Source organism: Diabrotica virgifera, chromosome 9, assembly GCF_917563875.1.
Source record: "Diabrotica virgifera virgifera chromosome 9, PGI_DIABVI_V3a".
Classification (NCBI taxonomy): Eukaryota; Metazoa; Arthropoda; class Insecta; order Coleoptera; family Chrysomelidae; genus Diabrotica; species Diabrotica virgifera.
This window is the reverse complement of record NC_065451.1, coordinates 109,848,652-109,871,701: the sequence shown is the minus strand read 5'-3', so window position 1 is coordinate 109,871,701 and position 23,050 is coordinate 109,848,652. Positions and strand designations below refer to the sequence as shown.

The 23,050-nt window shown below is 32.4% G+C and overlaps 2 protein-coding genes across 2 annotated transcripts; both read right to left on the bottom strand.

Annotated features, from left to right (window-relative positions):
• Positions 1-307: 307 nt before the first annotated feature.
• On the bottom strand, positions 308-5,302 carry LOC126892374 (uncharacterized). Its single transcript, XM_050661899.1, has one exon. It carries the CDS (start codon positions 5,300-5,302, stop codon positions 5,129-5,131), a length of 174 nt encoding a protein of 57 aa, XP_050517856.1. The 3' UTR covers positions 308-5,128.
• LOC126892372 (uncharacterized) lies at positions 308-22,462 on the bottom strand. The gene is made up of 2 exons (XM_050661897.1): positions 22,234-22,462; positions 308-5,549 (listed from the first exon to the last, which is right to left on the bottom strand). The coding sequence occupies exons 1-2, from the start codon at positions 22,424-22,426 to the stop codon at positions 5,347-5,349; spliced, it is 396 nt and encodes a 131-aa protein (XP_050517854.1). The 5' UTR covers positions 22,427-22,462; the 3' UTR covers positions 308-5,346.
• Between the last annotated feature and the right edge of the window lie 588 nt (positions 22,463-23,050).

Sequence of the window (23,050 nt, the reverse complement as noted above, 5' to 3'; positions counted from 1 at the left end):
TCGTTCAACCCCTTTTAACTACAGCCCTTTCAATAATAAAGACTTTGAACCGATGAAACTTACAGATCATATAAACAATATATACACGAGTCAAGAAACTTGTGAAGTCGTAACGATTAAGTTCATTTAAGATACTAATTAGGGGGTGATTTTCTCGATTTTTTTACCAAAACCTGAACAGAATGCAAAGAGTTGCAAGTCTCTAGCTGCTGTATTTAAAAATTGATTTATTTTGGTCTAAATACCCTGGTCTAGTCTGACAAGGCAGTCTGTTCCATGACAAAGTTAATGTAGTAAAACAAATGGGTACATTTTAATATATTTATTATTAAATACTACAAAAGTGTAAATACAAAATGTAAAAAATGGACGGATAGTAAACTAGAGATTCATAAGTCATGTTAATTTTATTTTAGAATATCTATATCCCATAATAGATTACATTACCTCATTCTAAAATTAAGTTTTTCTAACATGGACTTTATGTAATTACTTAAATTACAAATGCAGATAAAATATGTTTAAAAATGAGGTAATGCCACCTTTTTGGGACTGAGTTTCGAGTAATTGAACTATACTAGATTGTTCAATAAGTTTTGCGGTTCGACAAGAGAGGGAGTTGCTACCAGGGGCGGTTTCTCCATTGGTTCACTTGCGCAGTGAACACCCAATCAAATTTCATTAAAATACATATTTTTAAAAATCTCATAAATATCATTAAAATATTTTTTCTTAAATCTCATAAATATCATAGTATCATTAAAATATAACTGTATTTATTAATCACATAATTTGTTTGCAAAACACCGCTACGCTAGATGCACGTGGTAAGTGCAGAATTCAAATTGAACCCAGCCACTATACAGTAACCCTATAGAAGAACGAGAGCTCTTAAATCCGTGAACCAGGGATTCTCATATCTTAAAACATTGACGATTTGTGCACTGCACACAGAGACCGGGGCGAAGCGTTTCGATTCACAGTTTGGCATTTTCTGTTGTGGGATTTTATTAAATACAATATTGGTAGGTAGTTTTTTTTAGGATAGTGGAGCCTTATTCAGTGAAGTTTATAAAAGAAAATGCAAATAGTTTTGAAAATCGACTTTTTATAAAAAGAATGGACTAACTTGGCCGGAGATAAACTTGGTACAAGAATGCGCAATAAGAAACAAAAAGTTTAAACATTGTTTTAAAGTTAAACAATATAGAAAAACTTAGTGATTTTGTGGGTGTGATAAACTACATTCTTTATTTTGTTTTCCATGTTTAGTATTTTCAAAGAATAAAACTATAATTTCAATCTCGGTCTTTGGATGCCGTTAAAATAAACGGATTTTTAAACAGTTTTGACAAAGCCATTTCATTATTCGTAACTTCTGCCTCCACCTTCACCACCGAAGAAGCGCCATCATTCAGTAGGTATCATATTCTGCACAAAACAAAAAAGTGTGTGACATCCTGACTAATCGGGTCAAAGATAGGTTTCATTTTACAGAACATCTTTTCGCGAGGCCCCAAAAATTTTTCGCCTACGGCGCTTATTCACCGTTTGTATAATTACATTCTTTAATTGAACACCCTCCTTAAATTACCACGAGCCGCCAGTGGTTGCTACTAGCCTAATTGCACTCTTCATATGAACGTGTGTGGTTTCATTTCAATCTGTCAATGCATTTTTTATTTGAAATTTATGAACGAAATTGAAAACACAACTAATTCGAATGTGAGTTTCTCAACAACATTCAGAGCGTTTTCGAAAGGATAAAGTAGATTTTGTGTATCAATTCATCATTATGGATGATATTTGAGTCTATCACCGTGATGCTGAATCAAAACAAGAGACTAAAGTGTGGTGTGAACCTAGTTCCTCGGTTTCGAAACAAGCGTGTCCAAGAAGGTGTTAACATGAATTTTGTGAATCTGTTTGTGAATTACTTGCAAACTGGTAAAAGAATAAATTCTGAATATTATTCTAACCGTTTACATCAGCTGAAGAAAAAAATTCGTCCAAAAAGACCCGGTTTGCAGAAGAAAAAATCCTTTTTCATCAGGACAATGAAACGTGCCATATGAGCATTTTAAAAATGGCTAAAATCCATGAATTGAACTTCGAAATGTTGGAGCTACCATCTTAATCAGATTTGGCCGATAGCAACTTCCATCTGTTTCAATATCTATAAAAAATCATGGATGAAAAGCGTTTTTCATAAAAAATGGTGAGGTCATAACAGCTGTGGAAGCGTATTCTACAGTCCTTTCAGATTCTCACTTCAGGGATGGAATTTATAAATGGGAATCTGTTTGGAACAAGTGTATTGATGTTCAGAGAGACTATACTGAATAATAAAGTGTATTTCAAACCATAAATTTGTGTTCTTCTTATCGAACCACAAAAATTATTGAACAGCCTAGTATAAGCCTAATCCTTTAAAAGGTAACTAATACTTTAAAATTAACTACATACTATGTTTGTGCACATATTATATAAGCACTGTTGAATAACAACGTAGCCTTATTAAGGCACTGAGTAAAAATATTACATCTATCAAAATAATAAAAAAAAATACTTTGTACCTATAAAGTTCATAAATATTATTATCTATACTTCGAAAGAAAAATGACACATCCGAAAGAAAAGTGACACAACTCCACAAAAGGCATCAATCGAGTTATCTTGTTAAATTGACTCCAAATATCCTACACTTTTATCAAGAAAAATGTCACATAGATGTTTACTTATAACTTCGAAAGATGGCGGTAGTGTCATTATTCCGTTGGCGATAAAATGAATATTTTTATTCCGGAACAATGACACCCTTCAGTTATGCTCTGATATTCGACGTGGACTTATTGTTATTTATCATAAAAACCGTTGTATTTCAAAAAGTGTCCTGGGTATTTTTCGTTACTTTTAAAAAAGTGACCAATATTTTAAAAGAAGTGACATAACTCAAAATTTTATCTTTTTTCTGTATAAATCAGATATCATAGTTTTTTTGTTGTTTTTGTCTCTTACACAATTAGAAACATTCACTTATCCATATTCTTAGGTTTTAATTTATAAATTTTAGCAGTTACCGTTTAAAACTTATAAATTAAGATATAAAAAATCTATTTTTGTTGTTTATTTTCCCCCGAAAAAAGTTGTTTTTTTTAGTTGGGACACTTTTCTTCTGGATGAGTGAATTGATAAAACGCTTAAAAGAAAGAAGTTGAAATATATTTTTTACCTTGTTTTATATTTTATAACATCAACGGCATAATTTTTTGTGAGACAAGGAAGCGATCCTTCTACAAATGGTATATAAATTGAGGCTTAAAAAAATAAGTTTGTTACCCTCTGGAACCACACAATGAGGTTTTAGGAAAGTCTTTAGAAAGCATACAAATGTGGACATTGGAGTAACCAAAACCTTTTAAAAAGGAAGGCTCTTAACAACAACAATATCAATTCTAATTCGGAATACCAAAAGACTTGAAAATGGAATTTACACAATTTAACATTTGGTAATATAAAAATAAACTGCTAAACTATCTATAGCAGATGCATGTCGCTCTTCACTTGGGAGAGAAATTTCTATTTAAGTTTTTGTTATGTGTTGTTCACAATTCTATCATAACCCTCTATAGCAATTTAAGAGACGTGTAGCTCTCCAATGAATTAAAATAAAATATTCTGACACTAATGCCTTGTTGCGCCAACAGATTTTAAGCTTAAGACTTGCTTTAAGCTCAGCTTACGAAACATACATGTTGCACCATTGAGTCATTATTAATTTTCAGCTTGCCACGTGGATTGTATCTTAAACTTCGTCTCAGTTAAGACGTGCTAGATAAGAAAAAAAAATATGGTGCAACATAAGTCAAACTTAAAGGCGGCCTTCTCTATAAACTGGGCTGGGCTAAGCTGGAGCTTAAGGCTGTGGCCTCCAATATATGCTGTACATTGCGTACAATGTCACGCTGTAGGAAAATTGTTAGTTTTCAATTACTTTTAATAAACTTTGAAGGACAAAAACTATCTTATAACCTAAAATAGTTAAAAAAAGAGTAATTCTAAAACAAATTCAAATTACGGGGTGAATTGAAGTGACCACCGACTTACCTGGTGGATAGACTTACCCAACAGAAGCCATAGGCTGCGTACAGCGTGTACTGGAGATCAGATTTGTTGTCGACTTTGTTGGTGCAATCAGGCATAAGAATTTTATTTGTTATATAAAATATTCTACCCTGCACATATTAATAATAGGTTTGTTCCAACACAACTAGAAACCGTCCTGCGCAGTACCATGGAACGTATTATTTCGTTCGCATGGAACCCATGAAAAGTTAATTATCTAGTAACATGATCGTTATATGACGGTTCTTCATCGTGTTTGAACAAACCTAATATTGTGCATACATATAAATACACAGTTTTCTAAAACATTAACTTCCTATAGTGAAGCCATTCAGAGCAATATAAGATGCTAAATATTGTTTCCTCGACAATAAGGCTTCACTATCATAAAGTGTAAATTTCCTTTCAATATTCAATATCGGTCGACAGATAAACAGAACAGGAAGAAGTTTATTATAGGCGGTTGATTTTATTAAAGCACTATCCTTTGTAACCGCACAGATGTTGCGGATTTCTGTACACAGGTAGTTGGGGTATTTATTTATAGCCATTACAGAGCTAAAAACAGATAAAGATGCATATTTTTCTTCATTTTTCCTCGTTATAACCAAATATGCCTCGTTATAGAGCTGTCACAGTTCAATAGGAATTTCATGGGACATCTAGCGAACCTCGTTATAAGCGAAACCTGGTAATAACTGTGTTCGTTATAGAGAGAGTCTACTGTACTTGATGTAGCGAAGTAATGCAGGGTTTAGATGCTGCCATAAACCCCAGCAATTTATCGATGTCGATCGAGTTTTTTCAATTTATCGTCGTATGTACATTGCAGCGATTTACCCTACTAAACAAATCGATAAATCGTAGCGATTTATTGTCACGATAAATTGCTTGTATTTATCGCAGCGTCTAAAGAAATTAAGATTGCTAACAAAGTAACAAAAATTACTCCTCAGGGTTGAGAAATTAAAATTCATAAATGAAACTTTATAGGTATTACAGTTTAGGCATAAGATATGGGCTGCTCATAAGTAGCATGCTGCCAAGTACCTCTATCTGGCAATGCAGTATGGCGGAGCTTACATAATCTTGGACCCCATTTTAGCATAACCATAATAACACCAACTATAAGAAAGAGTGTAATTGCACAAGTTGCAGGCCAGTACATGTGAAACATTTTGGAATATTTTTAGCTGCCTGTTTAGATAAAAAAAAGCTTGTTTAGATATCACTTTCTCGTTTCTGCAACTCTAGATATTGGGGTGGTGGTTTTTGAGATGTGGACGCTAGTTGTGGCTCTTCTGGAGGGTAGTAGACTACTCTGGGACCTTGGTTCTCTATTTGGACGTGTTGAAGTTCTGTGTAATCTAAGGAAGGTTGCTGATGAGGAGTTGAGGTCCACAGAGAGACAATCCAGCGATTACCTAAAACAAGAAATATTTAATAATGTGCTGAAACTGTTGTCTTGTGGTATATGTAAGTTAAACTTTATGAGGTCAAAGAACTGCATCTACAAAATACCTGGTGAATCCAACAACTGCAAACTCATTAAGCTTCAGGATTAACGAGCATGAAACATACATCAAAAACAGGGATTTTGACAAATCACGGATATGCAAACATCTGGGACAATGAACACAGATCACAGTAGAAAGATGCATTAATAATCATGAAGAAAACAGACATGAAAAGATAAAAATCAAAGAAGCAGTCCTCATCTTACTAAATGAAGAACAATATGTAGCAAATCCATTAGAAGAATGCAACAGACTTTGATTCTAATACTTAAAGAACTGAACAACAAGAACGTACCAACAATAGAGGATAGAAAAATGTAAAACACATTGTTTCAATCATATACTATACATATGCAACACACAATACACAAAAATACAATTTACAATTTTTATATCCCAAAAACTCATTATTTACGAACACTCCTAAACACAGTCTCACATAGAATTATTGCACAAATACAGAGAATAATCAAAAGTTGACGTATCATAGGTCATAGAGCATAAAACATCCACCCTTATTTATCTTTCCAGCAAAAGCTGGCTGTTATCTATAACCAACAGAGGTCAGTACTCAAACCTCAATTTGTTGACTTTGATATAACATAACCTCAACAACAAGTAGTGGTTACACCACACCATAGACATAATAAGAATAGATAAGGCATCCTGAACAAAATAGTATAACGCATGAGCAGTCTATCAATGGTTTATCTATCTTTCTTTACCACACGATCCCACTCATGTGACAGACAAAGATACCACTCGAAGTTAACATTGGCCAATGACGTCCTTGACGTCCATGATTTTTTGGCATATATACTAATGATGTCCTCCATCTGGGTGTAATGACGTAACCAACGATTTTTTTTTAATGAGAATAGCGTTGGCTAGTTCATTTGAAAGGTTATTCAATTCTCTTTTCAGTAATATAAACATTAACCCAATTATTTATACCAACAAAATTGTTTTTGAATTAAATTAATTGACACAAAAAGGAAACTGTATGTAATTTATTTAATTCAAAATACATTTTACTGCTGTCAGGAAACAGAAAAAAGTGTTTTTCACAAATAAACATTGCTTTTCACTTAAATTCAACGCTCAAGCTGCTACGCTCCTGCCTCTTGGCAGCTTGAACATGTGATTTAAGCGAAACGCAATGTTTATTTATTAAATAAACATTTTTTATATGTTTTCTGACAGCAGTAAAATGTATTTTAAATTAAATAAATTACAAATATTATTCTTTTTGTGGCAACTAGTTTATTTTAAAAAAAAAAAATATTTTTTGGACACCCTGTAGAAATAATTATGTATGTTTATATTACTGAACAGACAATTGAAAAAACCTTTAAAATTAGCTAGCACACGATCTGTATTCTCATTAAAAAAATCATCAATTAGGTCATCACGCTCAGATGGATGATGTCACTAATAGTATGATAATACTGTCAGTGATGTGACAATACCTCCTATTTGCTTTTTCATGAGTTTTGTAATAGAGACTAAAAACTTTTTTTATGGCCACTTCCTGTTTTCGTTTGATATTTGTTTACTTGTTTTGTAATAAAAGCAAATATTTATTTATTACAAAACAAGTCAAAAGTTACAGTATGAAGGGTACAGTCAAAGAAGGTGCTATGTCAATTTTTGCAGAAAATGAGTTTCTGGTCTCCTCTGTTAGCCAGCGACCTCGACTACCATTCTATAAATATAAATCAATCCCCGCTATGAACGTGTTCAGTCAGGAATAACAACATATTTTAATTTCTAGTCTGGCTAAGAAAAGAAGGTGGCAAGACTGCGCGGTCCTGGCGAAAAAAGTGTTATGGTCATGTTGTACACATAGGCGGATGCCATCCTGTAATTCCAGCAAATTTAGTAAATAAACGAGTTTCCATCAGCGCACAAATAAGAAACAAACACCAGAGAGTCTTAACCTTTAAAACCAATTTTCTCGAAACTTATTATTTTGACAAAGCACCTTCTTTGCCTGTACCCTTCATATGAAAACAGGAGGTGACTCTAAAAAAGGTTTTTCGTCTCTCCTACAAAACTGCAGATAGAAGGTATTGTCACATATTATAATATGCCAAAAAATCATAATTTAAAAATTAAAATCGACCTGTTTCGGGATTTTTCTTTAACATTTAACTACACGCGCTGGCGTATTTTGTATGATAGATATAATAAGAATTCTACTGCAAATATATTTAAAAAATTAATTTTTGACCTTGTTTATCTTTCTAACCTATCCCTGCAATGAGCTTTACAATTGGTTTTAGTTTCGTTATAATCGGCGTTCTGAGAAGATCGTAATTACCAGTTTATTATTTGTTGTTTCCAGTAGTGTACAAAATACGCCACGATTGTAGTAATGTAATTACAGTAGAACCCCGATTATCCGTGCTCCTCGGAACCGGACGTGGCACGAATAATTGAAAAGCACGGATAATCCGATCATTTATATATATGAAACATATGTGCCTATCATAAAAATATATAATATATATTATGATACATAATATGTGCCTATCATAAAAAGATAACAGAAAAAATAAATCTTTCATTATGAGTCTCCTTTTCTACATATAGAGTTTCCGTCGAGTGATTTACAGTGACGCTATTTTGATAAAACTTTAAAAATTCAATTTGAGTAATAGAAAATCCGCACACGGATAATCGGGGTTCAACTGTACATATTTTAATTGTTTTTTTTAGTCATTATGGCACAAAATATATTTTTCTTTATAAACAATACTTTTTCTTATGTAAAAAATCACATTTCTAACATTTCTGTAGGTATGTTGTCAGGACCAACGGCTTTCTTGTTTTTTGCTAATTTTATAGCATGCAGTATTTCTGATTTTAGTATTTCTGGTCCTTCACCTTCATCTAAAGTCTCCAGTTCTTCGGGTCTATCACCATTATACAGTTCATTTATACAGGGTATCCCGAAAAGAATGGTCATAAATTATACCACACATTCTGGGGTCAAAAATAGTTCGATTGAACCTAACTTACCTTAGTACAAATGTGCTCACAAAAAAAGTTACAGCCCTTTGAAGTTACAAAATGAAAATCGAATTTTTTCAATATATCGAAAACTATTAGAGATTTTTTATTGAAAATCGACATGTATAATTCTTATGTCAGGAACATCTTAAAACAAAATTATAGTGAAATTTGTCCACCCCATAAAAAAATTATGGGGATTTTGTTCCCTTAAACCCCCCCAAACTTTCGTGTACGTTCCAATTAATTCATTATTGTGGTACCGTTAGTTAAACACAACGTTTTTAAAACTTTTTTGCCTCTTAGTATTTTTTCGATAAGCCAGTTTTTATTGAGATGCGGCTTCTTTTTCAATATATTTACGTAAAAATTTTATGGGGGTTTTGTTCCTTTAAACCCCCCTAATGTTTGTGTACGTTCCAATTAAACTATTATTGTGGTACCATTAGTTAAACACAGTGTTTTTAAAACTTTTGTCTCTTAGTCTTTTGTTCATAAGTCACCTTTTATCGAGATGTAGCTTCTTTTTCAGAATATACCTAAAAATGTAAATTATAAATAAATTTTCAGATTATTAACAGGTCTCTATAACCGTACTTAACCATATACAAATATGTGGTGGATTCGACAAATATTCAAAATATCTCGATAAACACTGGCTTATCGAAAAAGTACTAAGAGGCAAAAAAGATTTAAAAATAATGTGTTTAACTAATAGTGCCACAATAATAATTTAATTGGAACGTACACAAAAGTTTGGGGGGGGGGGTTTAAGGGAACAAAACCCCCATAAAATTTGTATGGGGTGCACAAATTTTACTTAATTTTTTTTTTAAGATATTGCTGTCGTAAAAATGCCACATGTCAATTTTCAATAAAAAATCTCTGAGAGTTTTGGATATATGAAAAAAAATCGATTTTCATTTTGTAACTTCAAAGGGCTGTAACTTTTTTTGTGTGCACTATTGTATATAGGTAAGTGAGGTTCAATCAACCTATTTTTGACCCCAGAATCTGTGGTATAATTTATGACCAATCTTTTCGGGACACCCTGTATAATTATACCAGGTAGTTCGAATTTCGTGTTCGTCTATTATCATTTTTCCCGACGAATCGGTTATAGCAGTGATCGGCAAACTTTTTAGCCAAAGAGCCAAATATGAACATTAGGTATAATTTAAAAAAAATTGGGAGCCAAATCTGCTTGTTCAGCAAACTTTTATTACATCAAATAAAACTAAAGGGTCTAGTCGGTTAAGATAGTGAAAAATGCTCCCAGCGATATTCCAAAAATAAAAAACATCACATGTTCTACGTCAAAAAGTATTCAACCAAAAAATTTTTTAAACCCCTAGCCTTATCCACTGGTTTTTTGGCGATATCTTCGTTTCGAACCATCGCAGAAACTTTCGTTTTGTAAGGTTTTATTTTACTACAACACTGTATTTTTTAAAAAATTTTTGGCACAAAATTCATTTTTTTAAAATGTTGATATGTAGAACCAAAAAGGGAAATAACAGTAAACGTGAGCTTTTTCAGCTGATCATAAGACCAGGAATACTATTCCAAGCGTTGAAAATGATCATGTCTTCCTTCTCCAGGTGATTCAAAGCAGACGTGTTGTGAACATTTTTTTTTCTTCTCCAATATTTCCAATTCAACACAAAGTCGTTCGTCTATGTACCGTTCTTTGGTTTTCGCCATAGTTAGTCAATTTTCTCAATAATCTGCTAGGATCGTTCCTGACATTGTTATGAGGGAGTGTGTGTGTGTGTGTGTTCACAAAGAGGGGATGGCATTAGATAAACTTTTTGCCACAGATATTTGAAAGTTAAAGATGTCATATTAAATTGTTAGACCTCACTTGGAATACTGTTTGTAGTATTTGGTCACCTTACTATAATGTTTACGCAGAAAAAATTGAAAAAGTTCAAAATAAATTCCTTAGATTTTTGGGATTTAAAATTAGAGCTATTAATGGGAGTAACAGGTTTTACAGTTATGAAGAAATTAGATTATATATAAATATCAATACTCTGGAAGAACGTCGTTATCACCATGATCTTAAAGTCAATAATAGGGTTATCAGCAGATGCAATTCACACAACGAAATTCTTAAACTTAACCCTGGAAGCTCACACTTGCGTGTGAGATACCCATCGCGACACTTAACTGCATGTAGCTTGCGCAGCTGCATTTCAATGGTAATGCTGCTTTATGTAAATTCAGTCTCTAGTCTGCCAAGTACGGGTGTGTAGTTACGGTCTCATTTGAGCAATATCTCCAATCACGAGAATTTATTGAATACAAGCTAGGGTATGTAGCACCCATGTGTGAGGTTTGCGATCAAGTGTGCGTTCAAGTTAATGACCTAACAACACAACATCCCACAAATTTAGTAAAGAAAACTAGGTGTTATTTCTGCAAAGGCAAAGATGGAAAAGCAAAGCGTGCATGCTCGGCTTGCTATAAAGCATAATTCATGGAGCATAGAGCCACACTGTCTTATGAGTGTAGTTACTAAAATGATTGAAACTGAAATACCTGGCTAAGAATGAATATGAGTTCTATAATCAAAAGGTGTTATATTTTAGTTAGAAAGACCATTTTGTTGTTAAATTAAATTAAAATATTTTGAATTATGTTTCCGGTTTTTTAGAAAATGTTTTTTAATTATTTTTAGGTATTTTTAATATTTTGTTCTTTTGTGTTACTACAATTAAGAGAGAGAAAATAAAATTATTGATTTAATTATTCGTATGTATTCAATAGTGATTAGAGAGTCTCTGAAAATCATAAAATATTTACTTTTTTTTTATTTCTTCACAAAAAATCATTGGGTATCTGACACCCATGTGTGAGGTTTATGTAAAAAAATAGGTGTGATCTTCCAGGGTTAAATGAAATAAGCTGATAAACACTATCCTATATAACTACGTCGAAGGAGAATCCTACGATTTTACAAGTAAATCCTCGAGAGTGCGTGCCTGTGTAAAAAGATGCGGATTTGTACGGCTCCCGCAGTAAAGTATAGCATTTTTAAAGGTACTGTAAATTTGGCTATAACATGCCTAATTGTCTTCTATAGGCAACATACAATACGCAAACAGTATGTTATTTATACGGTTGCCGCAGCGAATGCCGAAAATGGTTACGCGTATTTAGCCGGTTCCCGTTGTACGGGCACGAAATTATTTTACGTATATGTCCGGTTCCCGCAGTGAAAAGGTTAATTGTTTTGTTTTGTCCACCCTTACCAGTCTGTTTCTAATTTGTTCTGTATGTAATTTATTTCCTTTACCTATTATAATTGATGGATTCGACCGTTACTTGATGGAAGTTCATTTTATCTCACAATAAAACACTGAAAAACGTTTGTTTTTCTATACTTCCACAAAATTTATTACAACTATGTTATTACTACAGCTGTTTCGGCAAAGTGCCTTTCTCACTTGAGAAAGGCACTTTGCCGAAACAGCTGTAGTAATAACATAGTTGTAATAAATTTTGTGGAAGTATAGAAAAACAAACGTTTTTCAGTGTTTTATTGTGAGATTTAACTATTATATATAATTTTATGTGTTTTAAGCAAATTAAATTCACTGGCGTCCAATAATTTTTTCTTCTAGTTTTCAAAGATGTCTGGTAAATGTTGCAATTGTTCTACCAAATGTATTTTTAAGGAACCTAAGAATAATGGGGAGGTTTTTGGTTATCCATGTGATTTTTGTAAAAAAGTTTTATGTAAAAGTTGCTCAGGTGTCAGTGCTACAAAGATTCGTTGCCTCGTATTATCATCACGCATTTTTCCTTACCTTTTTGGAGATTGTGTGTCGGTAATAAAGTCAGCAGTAAGTCTTGATAAGAGTCAGAGCCCTGGAGGATGCCTTAAGTGAGGTCAAAATTGACAACAGTGACAAGTGTCTGAGAGGCAAAAGAGAGCATGTAACTTAATGATGTTTAATTTAATCCAAAACAATGAGGAAGACGATTTATCTAGAGCCAACGACATCCTCTTGGGTCTGTCAGACTCCCCAGTCAACATACTGAGCTCAGCCAGAATTGGGAAACGCAATAAAAATGGACATCAATCATTACGCCTAACCCTTGAGTCTCCTGAGATTGTTCGTTCAATCTTGAGGAACAAAAGAAGACTCGATAGAAGCTTAAAAGCGTTTATTAAAGAAAGGCAGCGTAATGGTGAACCAAATCTCATTCTAACATATGTAAACGGTATACCAAAATTGCTCACAAAAAACATAGAAAATCAACAGAATTAAAAGTTCAAGCCACTTCGTTAATACCTGTTTATTTTCAGAACGTCAGAGGTCTGCGAACAAAACTTAATCTACTTTATGAGAATATATCATACTCACAATATGACATTATAGTGCTAAATGAAACATGGTTGACTAGTGACATTAACGATTCTGAACTACAAATGTTTAACTACAACATCCACCGAAAGGATAGATCTTTATCAACAAGCATTTTTTCTCGTGGAGGTAGGGTGCTTATAGCTGTCCGTAAAACAATATCTAGCATAGTTTTGTTAGCAAGTAACAGTGTTGAACATTTGTTTGTTAAAATTGAAGTTGGAAGCAATAAGATCATCATTGCTACTGCTTATTTTCCACCACGAAGTGAACCAGAGAAATATTGGAAGTTTACAGAGAATGTGGAGAACGGATGAAAATCCGGATCACAAGCTCTGTATCCTTGGGGACTTTAACCTTCCTTACTGTAACTGGTCCAAGGATGGAATGTCTTCAGTGGGTACCCCTTTGACAGGAGCTTCAGCTCGTTAAGTTGAATCCATACAGATTCTTTCAGCTTCATGCTCATACCATAACTTTATCAAGTCAACTCCGTTAAAAATGCACACAACAATTTGCTGGATCTGATTTTCATGGACGATGGCGAAGCTAAGATATCAACAGCAGAGACAGTCCTACTTCCTTTGGATATTCATCATCCACCTATATCTTTTGAATTTAAGTGTGAATCATGTGTTAAAAACCCTGGACTGGCTGGTGACACTTTTTATAGAGATTTCCATGCGATGAACGTCCTAGATGTTACAAGTTTTCTTTCTCAATTTAATTGGGATATTTTGTTTAAAAATAAGTCTCTTGATGACACGATCAGTATTTTTTACGATATTATATACTTAACAATTGATCTCTATGTTCCTGTTAAAAAGTATTCAGCAAAGAAATTTCCGGTGTGGTTTTCTCCAGATCTCAAAGTTACAATTATTCAGAAAAATAAAGTTCGCAAAGAATATCTGAGAACTAAATCCCCCACTCTCTTTAATGAGTTTTCTGTATTAAGGGCTCAATGTAAACGCTTAAAACAACAATGTTATCGTGATTACATTGCATTAACTGAGTCATCTCTCAGGGATAATACTAGAAATTTTTGGAAATTTGTTAGTAATAAAAATAGCAAACCTAATATACCATCAGTTGTACACTAGGATAATATCACTGGTTCTAGTGGTACAGAAATTATTAATTTGTTTGCTGAATACTTTTCAAAAACTTATAGTGATAGAGATTGTGTTTTGCAGGATAATATTTTAGATTCTGGTGACATCAACTTATCACAATTTACTATATATCAATTTGGCATTTCTATTTCGTCTATATATGAAAAACCTTCGATTTTGGATAGCAACAAGGGGCCAGGTCCAGATGGTCTTCCACCTTCTTTCCTTAAACACTTAAGCTTTTTTACTTTCTAGACCTCTTTTTCACATTTTTAACCTGTCATTAAAGACCGGGATGTTCCCAGCCTACTGGAAAACTAGCTTTATTACCCCAATACTAAAATGTGGAGATAAGTCTCAAGTGAACAATTATCGTCCGATTAGAGTTCTAAGTTGTACTCCCAAAGTTTTTGAGAGTCTTGTTTGTGACTATTTGTCAGCAAGTTTAAAATGCTGTTTTATCAACCAGCAATTTGGATTTCTCTCTAGCCGCTCCACTGAACTTAATTTATTGACATTTACCGACTTCCTTGTGGAATCTCTTGAAGGTGGCTTTCAGGTTCATGCTGTATACACAGACTTTACAAAGGTGTTTGACCAGGTAAATCACAAGATTTTAATCAATAAGTTGAGAGGTATGGGTATCCAGGGTGAACTTTTAGAATGGTTGTTATCCTACCTATTTGAAATCGTTTGAAATTAAGGTACCTTCAGGAGTGCCACAAGGGTCACATCTTGGACCCCTTCTATTCAATATCTATGTTAATGATATTGCCTCCTGTTTCCACTTTGCTTTTTTCCTGTTTGCTGACGATTTAAAATTATATTTGAAAATCGAGAATGATGGTGACTATCAAAAATTACAATCTGACTTGGATCGGTTGAGCTACTGGTGTGATAGCAACGGAATGGAACTTCAATGTTAAAAAGTGTCACTTAATGGTTTTTGGTCGAAATAGAACTCCTACAAATCATATCTATACTATTAAGGATTGTCCTTTACACTCTGTATCTCAGATAAAAGACCTAGGTGTTGTGCTTGATTCCAGCTTATCTTAGATCCCCCATATCTCATCTATTGTCTCAAAATCACTTCAACTTTTAGGGTTTATCAAACGTTGTGCAAAAGACTTTCTAAATATCCCATCCATAAAAGTATTGTATTGTTCACTTGTGAGACCTCACCTAGATTACTGTTCATGTGTTTGGTCTCCACACTATAACACCCATATTCTAGCTATTGAGAGAGTTCAGCACAAGTTCTTAATATTTGTTGCATTTAAACAAAACCAGAGGGTTGATGAAATTAACTATTCTAATATAGAAAAGTCTCTTAACATAACCTCTCTCCAAATCCGACACATGCATAAGGATCTCACAATGCTTTATAATATACTGCACTCCAATAATTTTGGTCCTCAACTATTGGAGAAAATTAGCCTCCATGTTCCCAGTAGACAAACGAGGCTAAATCAACCTTTTTACATTAGACCCCATCGCACTAACTACGGACACAACTCCTTCATGTCCAGAACACCTAGGTTTGCTAACAAATATTTGGAAGGTTTAGATTGTTATAGTTTTCCAAATGAATTTAAAGCTCAGCTTAAAAACTGTGTGTGATAACTTGATATCCTTGTGTTTTGTACATTTTTTGTTAATGTTCGTTATTTATTTAATGTTCCTAGTTTGTATGATTAAAATTTTTAAATTTACTTTAGGTTGGGTTATAAATCTCCTATGATTAATGTTTATATGTATTTTAATTGGGTGATTGCCCGTTGATAAATAAATAAATAATATATGACTTTTAGTATCTACTAAATTGCTCAAAAATTTGTGACTGTATTGGGCTTGTCCCATGGAAATAAAAAAAAAACAAAATAAATTTTTATTTTAGAATTTTTAAGAAATTGTATGATAATATCATTAATAGTTTTGGCGTTGATGCTTAGTGGGTGTGAAATATTCAGTAGTAAACTTACATTCTGCTCTTGAAGTCTAGCAATTAGTGCTTTCGTATGGTATTTATTAAGTTCACAATTAAGATTATATGATTTAAATCTGCAGTAGAGTAGTTATCAGTAGTAATTGCACAAGAGCTCTAAAATTATTAAATTTTTCCCGAGTGACACTTTGACAGTTTTATGTCAGTCTCACGAGGGCAAAAATTCTATATTAATTTTAGAGATCGAGTGCAATTTGTTGCAATTATTTCGTGAATAAAACTGTTCAAAACCAAAATTTTATTGTAATTTATTTATGTAAGTACAAATTAGTACAATTAAACACACAGTTGTTATAAATATTTGACGGTTGAAAGTCATCACTTTTATAATTTTTTAAAACATTAATTGTCCATTAATGTCACTGAATGTATTTTTTCATAGCAACGGAGGGCATCTGACGTAATATACTTGACGACGGGAAATTATCAAAAATTATCAGTTTAATTTTTATTTCTGTAGCTTTCTATTGGTCAGAATCTCCTATGAATGAAATAATCACATGAACAGAGAGAGCTGATACGTATTCCAATTTTAACTAAATGTGCAGGAAAGTTGCCATGGTTTAATCTTAAGCGACTTAGGGATGTGGAATAAAATCGAGTAACGTGATAATCAAATATATGTGGGATGCTTTGCGGAAGTGGTGGGTATACGTAAGTGTATGGATTCCTCGAAGTTTGTACATACTTGAACCAAATAGGGTTTCCCATTTCTATCTTAAATTTTTTATGCAATTCTGGAATGTAATCGCTGGATATTGTTAAATTTACTATTTTATTTAAAGTTGCTGAATTCTTTGCCATTTCATCCACTATCTCATTTTCTTTGATTCCAGCATGCCCTTTTACCCAGATAAAGACCAAGTTATTGCTATTTTTAAATTGAGCGATTGTCTTTTTAATATGGCACAACTCGTTGTGATTTTTGGTTATTGGTTGTGATATTGCCTCAAGAGCAGATAAAGAATCTGATAGTATAACTGTGTCTCCACAGTTCTGTTCAACCATGTAAGTTAGAGCTCTTTCAATAGCATAAAGTTCAGCATTGAAGATAGATGTAAATTTAGGTAGTCTAAAAGAATTACCCCTTTTTATATTAGAAACATAATAAGCGCTACCTACACTATTACATGTTTTTTAACAATCTATATAGATGTACTTATAATTGAATCGGTCATTGCGAAAACAATCCAAGTCCGTATTTTGGGTAAACTGACTTTTCGACGCCATGATGTTTTTAAGATTTAAATCAACCATTCCATGCAAAAACAACACCAGTTACTGTTTATATTGTATGTTTAAATATTGTATGGTAGCTTGGAATGTTTTTCAGTCAGTTCAAAAACAACACATGTACTTTACATGTGTATTTGACTGTTTCTTTCTGACAATAAAGAAAGTTTTAGTACAAACATTATAAATTTTCATTCATTTAGAAAACAACATAAGTGCACAAAATTAAAAACTTAATATCAGAAAAACAAAGTAACATTTAGTCTTTTTCTTGTAAATACATACATAATATATCTAAATTTCTGTGTGTTTTGACTGTTTCTTGCTGAAAATTAAGAAATGTTGTTCTGAAGCTATTTCCTTGTGGCATTTTTATGATTAATTATTTATATGGGAAATAAGCCACAATTAAAATGAAAAAAATAATTTTATTAACGTTTCGACGCCCAAATCGGGTGCCGTTGTCAAAATACAAAATATTACTAAAATAAACTAAAGTGTTGTTGCTAAGCAAAAAAATTCTTCTAATAATTTATTTAATCTCACTCATTTATATTGGCAATTCAGACATATATTATACATTTTAAAGTAGAAGACTTTAAAATGATATTGCCAATATTTATGAGTTGCGTTCCTGGGACGACTTACTGAAAGATAGTTCATTCGATTACATGAAATTAACCCCAACTCAAGAATATCCGTCATAAAAAATTTATAGCATGTGATATGTCTTTAAAAAGACAACCAAATGCAACGACAGTAAAATTCTCGCGTTAGAGACTTCATAGTAAATCACAAGGGAAAACCAGGAAAAACCCTGTGATACTATCCCGACATCGTAAGTATTTGGTCTTACATTAATTTACTCTCAAAAAATAATACCAAATTCTGACTTGTAACATGTTTAAATTATAAATAATATTAATAATACTAGATATATAAGTAATACTAAAATATAAAATATGTATTAGCTCGATATTATTGACTTACTAATCTTGGTATTTTCTTTCTATTGACTTCCTCTTTCAGTATGGGTAACCACATCCTACTGCATTCTACCGAGGAATTTGCGACACAATTGGTTTCATTTAGCATAATTAGAGCCGCTTCTTTGATTTTTTTTTTTTCTCTTTTTACTATCTGATTCTTTCAGGACTATACTTGAATCTCTCCACTGAACTCTATGTTCATTATCCCATGCGTGTTGACATATTTGAGATCTCTCAAATTCTCTATTTTTAATATAAGATTGATGTTCACTTATTCTAACGTCTAATGGTCTTGATGTCTCACCTAAATAAAATTGTTCGCATTCACAAGGTATTTTATAAATGCAATTCTTTGTTCTTTCTTGATCATTGTTAGGTTTAGTTTTAGATAGAATAGATCTCAATGTGTTTGTTGTTTTGAATGTTGTTGAAATGTTGAATTTATTTCCTATTGTTTTAAGTTTCTCGGATAGTCCTTTTATATATGGTATTGATATTTTCCTCGTATTATTTCTGGTGAATGTTGTAGGATCCCGTTCTAAGTTGTTCTGTTCCATTCGATCCAATCTTGACAATTCCTTATTTATAAACGATAAAGGATAATCATTTTTTAATAAAACAGATGTTAACAATTGTTTTTCTGCTAAAAAGGAATTTTCGTTAGAACAAGTAATTTTGGCTCTATCATATAAGGATTTAATGATTCCCTTTTTAACGTTGATGTTGTGATTTGACTTGTAATTGAGATATCTGTTGGTGTGTGTTGGTTTTCTATACACTTGAGTCTCATATCCAATATCCTTCTTTGAGATCAAAACATCGAGGAAAGGTAGGCTGTTATTGTATTCCTTTTCCATTGTAAATTTTATTGTCTCTTCTTGATCGTTTATAATATTCAGGAACGTATATAATATTCAGAATTTGGTATTATTTTTTGAGAGTAAATTAATGTAAGACCAAATACTTACGATGTCGGGATAGTATCACAGGGTTTTTCCTGGTTTTCCCTTGTGATTTACTATGAAGTCTCTAACGCGAGAATTTTACTGTCGTTGCATTTGGTTGTCTTTTTAAAGACATATCACATGCTATAAATTTTTTATGACGGATATTCTTGAGTTGGGGTTAATTTCATGTAATCGAATGAACTATCTTTCAGTAAGTCGTCCCAGGAACGCAACTCATAAATATTGGCAATATCATTTTAAAGTCTTCTACTTTAAAATGTATAATATATGTCTGAATTGCCAATATAAATGAGTGAGATTAAATAAATTATTAGAAGAATTTTTTTGCTTAGCAACAACACTTTAGTTTATTTTAGTAATATTTTGTATTTTGACAACGGCACCCGATTTGGGCGTCGAAACGTTAATAAAATTATTTTTTTCATTTTAATTGTGGCTTATTTCCCATATAAATAATTAATCAGAAAATTAAGAAAACACAATAAAAATTATGGTTCATTTCGAAATCAACGTAAGTCAACAAACTTAAAAACTTAATATCAAAAAAATACGCAACATTTAGACTTTTTTTGTCTTTCAGAAAGATGCATTTATAACCCATAATACTTATATAAATTATAGTGTTACCTCAGAATATCCAACTATTAATTTAAAGATTTTTAAGTTTCCTGAAAAATTTACACATTGTAACATATATTGTTTTCACAATGACCGATTCAGTTAGAAAATTCAGATAAAATTATTTTATAATTTTATTATTTTGCCATGGTAAGTTTCTGTATGATCTTAGCAAAGATTGCGATTTCCTTATTAGAAAGGTTATATTGTATGGGTAATATTTGTTTAGTGTTAATGCTAAAGTTGTTAGTTTCTAGGTAAGCATCTGTAAGAGGGGGAGAAGTTTTTTCTCCATTAAGAATTTGTTAATGATAAGATGAGGGAGTGGGAGATTATATACTGTAAAAAATCTGAGTAACATAATGGTTAGATCAGGAGACAGTAACATCATAAATGAAATCAGAGATACCTAATGGATGATGATTTCTGACCATATGGCATGCAGATACAAGTCTAAAGTACCTTTCAAACTGGTCATTAGCCCACGAGAGGAAAGGAACTGAGGAATATTCAGTAATTGTGGAAATTTAAACAATTCTATTCCACTAGAAGAATAAACCTCTGTATTTTAGGCAGAGATCTTTTTAATCTTGTTAACGCTTTTGACACTATTATAGAGCACCATATTATTATGCAATATATGATGAGCGCCATATTATTACACAAATTAATCTCCATAGTTGGATAGAGTTATTCGAAAAGGAACCAAGCGCCTATTTAGTAGTTCGGAGAAAATTATGTTAGAAGTTTAGTTTAAAAAATAAGTTGCTGGGGTTGGCGCTTGGTGTTCCTGTTAATAGATGTCGTTATAGTCGTTCTGGGACTTAGATATTTTTAGAATATTCAATATACTCCAGTAGAAATCAGTTGGTGGTAATTTCTTAAATATTCATGAATTTGTCACGAATGAAAATTACGTTAGAAGTTTAGTTTAAATTATAAATCGTTGTTGTTGGCACTTGGTGTTCTTGTTAATAGATGTCGTTGGAGTAGTTCTGGGGCTTAGATATTTTTAGAATGTTCAATATACTCCAGTAGAAATCGGTTGGTGGTAATTTCTTAATATTCTCGAATTTGTGGCTTGGTTCTTTTTCGAATAACTCTATCCAGTTTAGGTTCTGTCACAGTACATTTACCGCAAATTCACCATACTGATGCTATACATATACGGTAGAATTTTCCTGATACCTCTACTAGTCCTAACTACTCCTAATGGACTATAAGAGCCCCAAGGTCCTTAGGTAAAAGTCATAATCAACTCCAGGCTAAAGTAGGAATGCTGAGAGAAACTTTATAGACTTGCATTGAAACTAAATAGATTCCATAGCCCTGATTATAACTAAATAAAACTAAAAGTATATTTTAACACCTTGGTTGCTTTACGAGACAAATAGACCTCATATTACACGAACAGTTGGCTAAATCGACTGTGTCATAAAGCACAGTGGCAAAGGTTCACTACAGAACATATCGATGCATCCAACGAAGACTGTACTAACTCAATTTTTGGCGTTTTTGAGTTACACCCCTGACAAATTAGATAACCGTGATGTCTTTCACCGAACAAAGTTCTATATTAATCTGTTTACGTTTAGGCAACCAATTTTGCACTTCGATATTGTACTAACTTGTATATCTTTACATTATCCCACGAAAACTATCCTATCTCCTATCTGAGATAGGTAATAAGCTATCTCAATCAAAGTTAGTATAGTCTTCCTCGGCATTCCGAACGGAATAGTCATTGTCTCGTGAGTTAGTATAGTTTTCGCATTTTTAGGTTAAGTAAAATACGCCTACATGAACAACATTGTTTACGTTTTAAAAGTTGTACAGCGTATAAACTTCTATTAGATAAAAATAATACATGTGAATAGAAGGTGCATTTTATAAGTATACATAAGTATCCAGGATGTACTATCCAGGATATTCCCGATTTTTTCCAGCGAATACTGTACTAACTCATTCAAAAACCATATAAAGAAAAAAAATTGACATGTTCAAAAGCACAAGTGGAACAATACAGTAAACACAATGGATAAATATAAAAACAATTTAGTAAACAGGAACCCCTGATTTTATGCGTTAATCAAAACTTTAACTTGCTTTATTCGAAAACTTTAAAAAATGAGTTAGTACAGTCTTCGGTGAATGCGTCGATATAGTATGCCTCGTAAAGCATGTAATATATGTTTATAACTATCTCTAAACGCAGCCAAGGTGTTACCTTTGAATTAAATATTAATTATAGATCATATGCAATATTTACCTGTGTATCTATCTTGCCAATATTCAGAATGTCTGGAGCAGCAGCCCAAAAACAAGTTGATCAAAAATATTGTAAGTGCAAGAATGGAGCAGATAGTAATGGTAATATAGAATGGTGTGAAGTCACCGTATTCGTGTTTCCTGAAGTATTTATTGTTTAAATATTCGTATCTGTGATCGAGGATAGAAGACATTGCCGATCATCTATGAAGTCTTAATTTTTCGTTGGCCTAAAATTTTTTGAATATTACTAGAAAAAATATAATACTTTTAAAATTGAAGTTTTCCTTTTCAATTGTAATGACTAATCACCCAATTTTTAATTAGGTTTAATATACAGTTTCTATTAAAAGTGGGTGCGGTTTAACATGAATCAGAATTATTAATTAGAAATTTACTTACGTTATACCAATTTTACGGGTTAGATAATATAATACACATGTCTAGTATTAATACTATGTTTTAGTTATTTCCCGTAATCTATTTTTTCTTATTTGAAAACAAATATTTATACTTACGCTTAAAATCCTACAACTTCCTTCCAACAAAATAAACAAGCTTTTACCAAATGTCAACGTCAACTATCAATAAATCAATAGGCCATTCCAACATGCTGTCAATAGGGCTTTTCATCGATCGTCATTTGTTTCGAGCTTCTGTCATATGTTGTATAATCTGTGTATAATAACGCTGTGTCTAGGTACACGCTAACGTGTACGCAATTAAAAAAGTTAGGTACACGCGAATTAAACTTAAAGTTTGTTCCAACACGACCGAGAACCGTCACGAAACGGTAACGCTTCTGCGCAGTAAACAAA

What these genes read in the sequence shown, in the direction of transcription:
- LOC126892374 (XM_050661899.1), bottom strand. Translation starts at nt 5,302, where the DNA reads ATGTTTCACATGTACTGGCCTGCAACTTGTGCAATTACACTCTTTCTT.
- LOC126892372 (XM_050661897.1), bottom strand. Translation starts at nt 22,426, where the DNA reads ATGTCTTCTATCCTCGATCACAGATACGAATATTTAAACAATAAATAC. An exon ending in TTGGCAAGATAGATACACAG is followed by an intron (nt 5,550 to 22,233) that starts GTAAATATTGCA and finishes TTCTTGTTTTAG; the next exon opens with GTAATCGCTGGATTGTCTCT.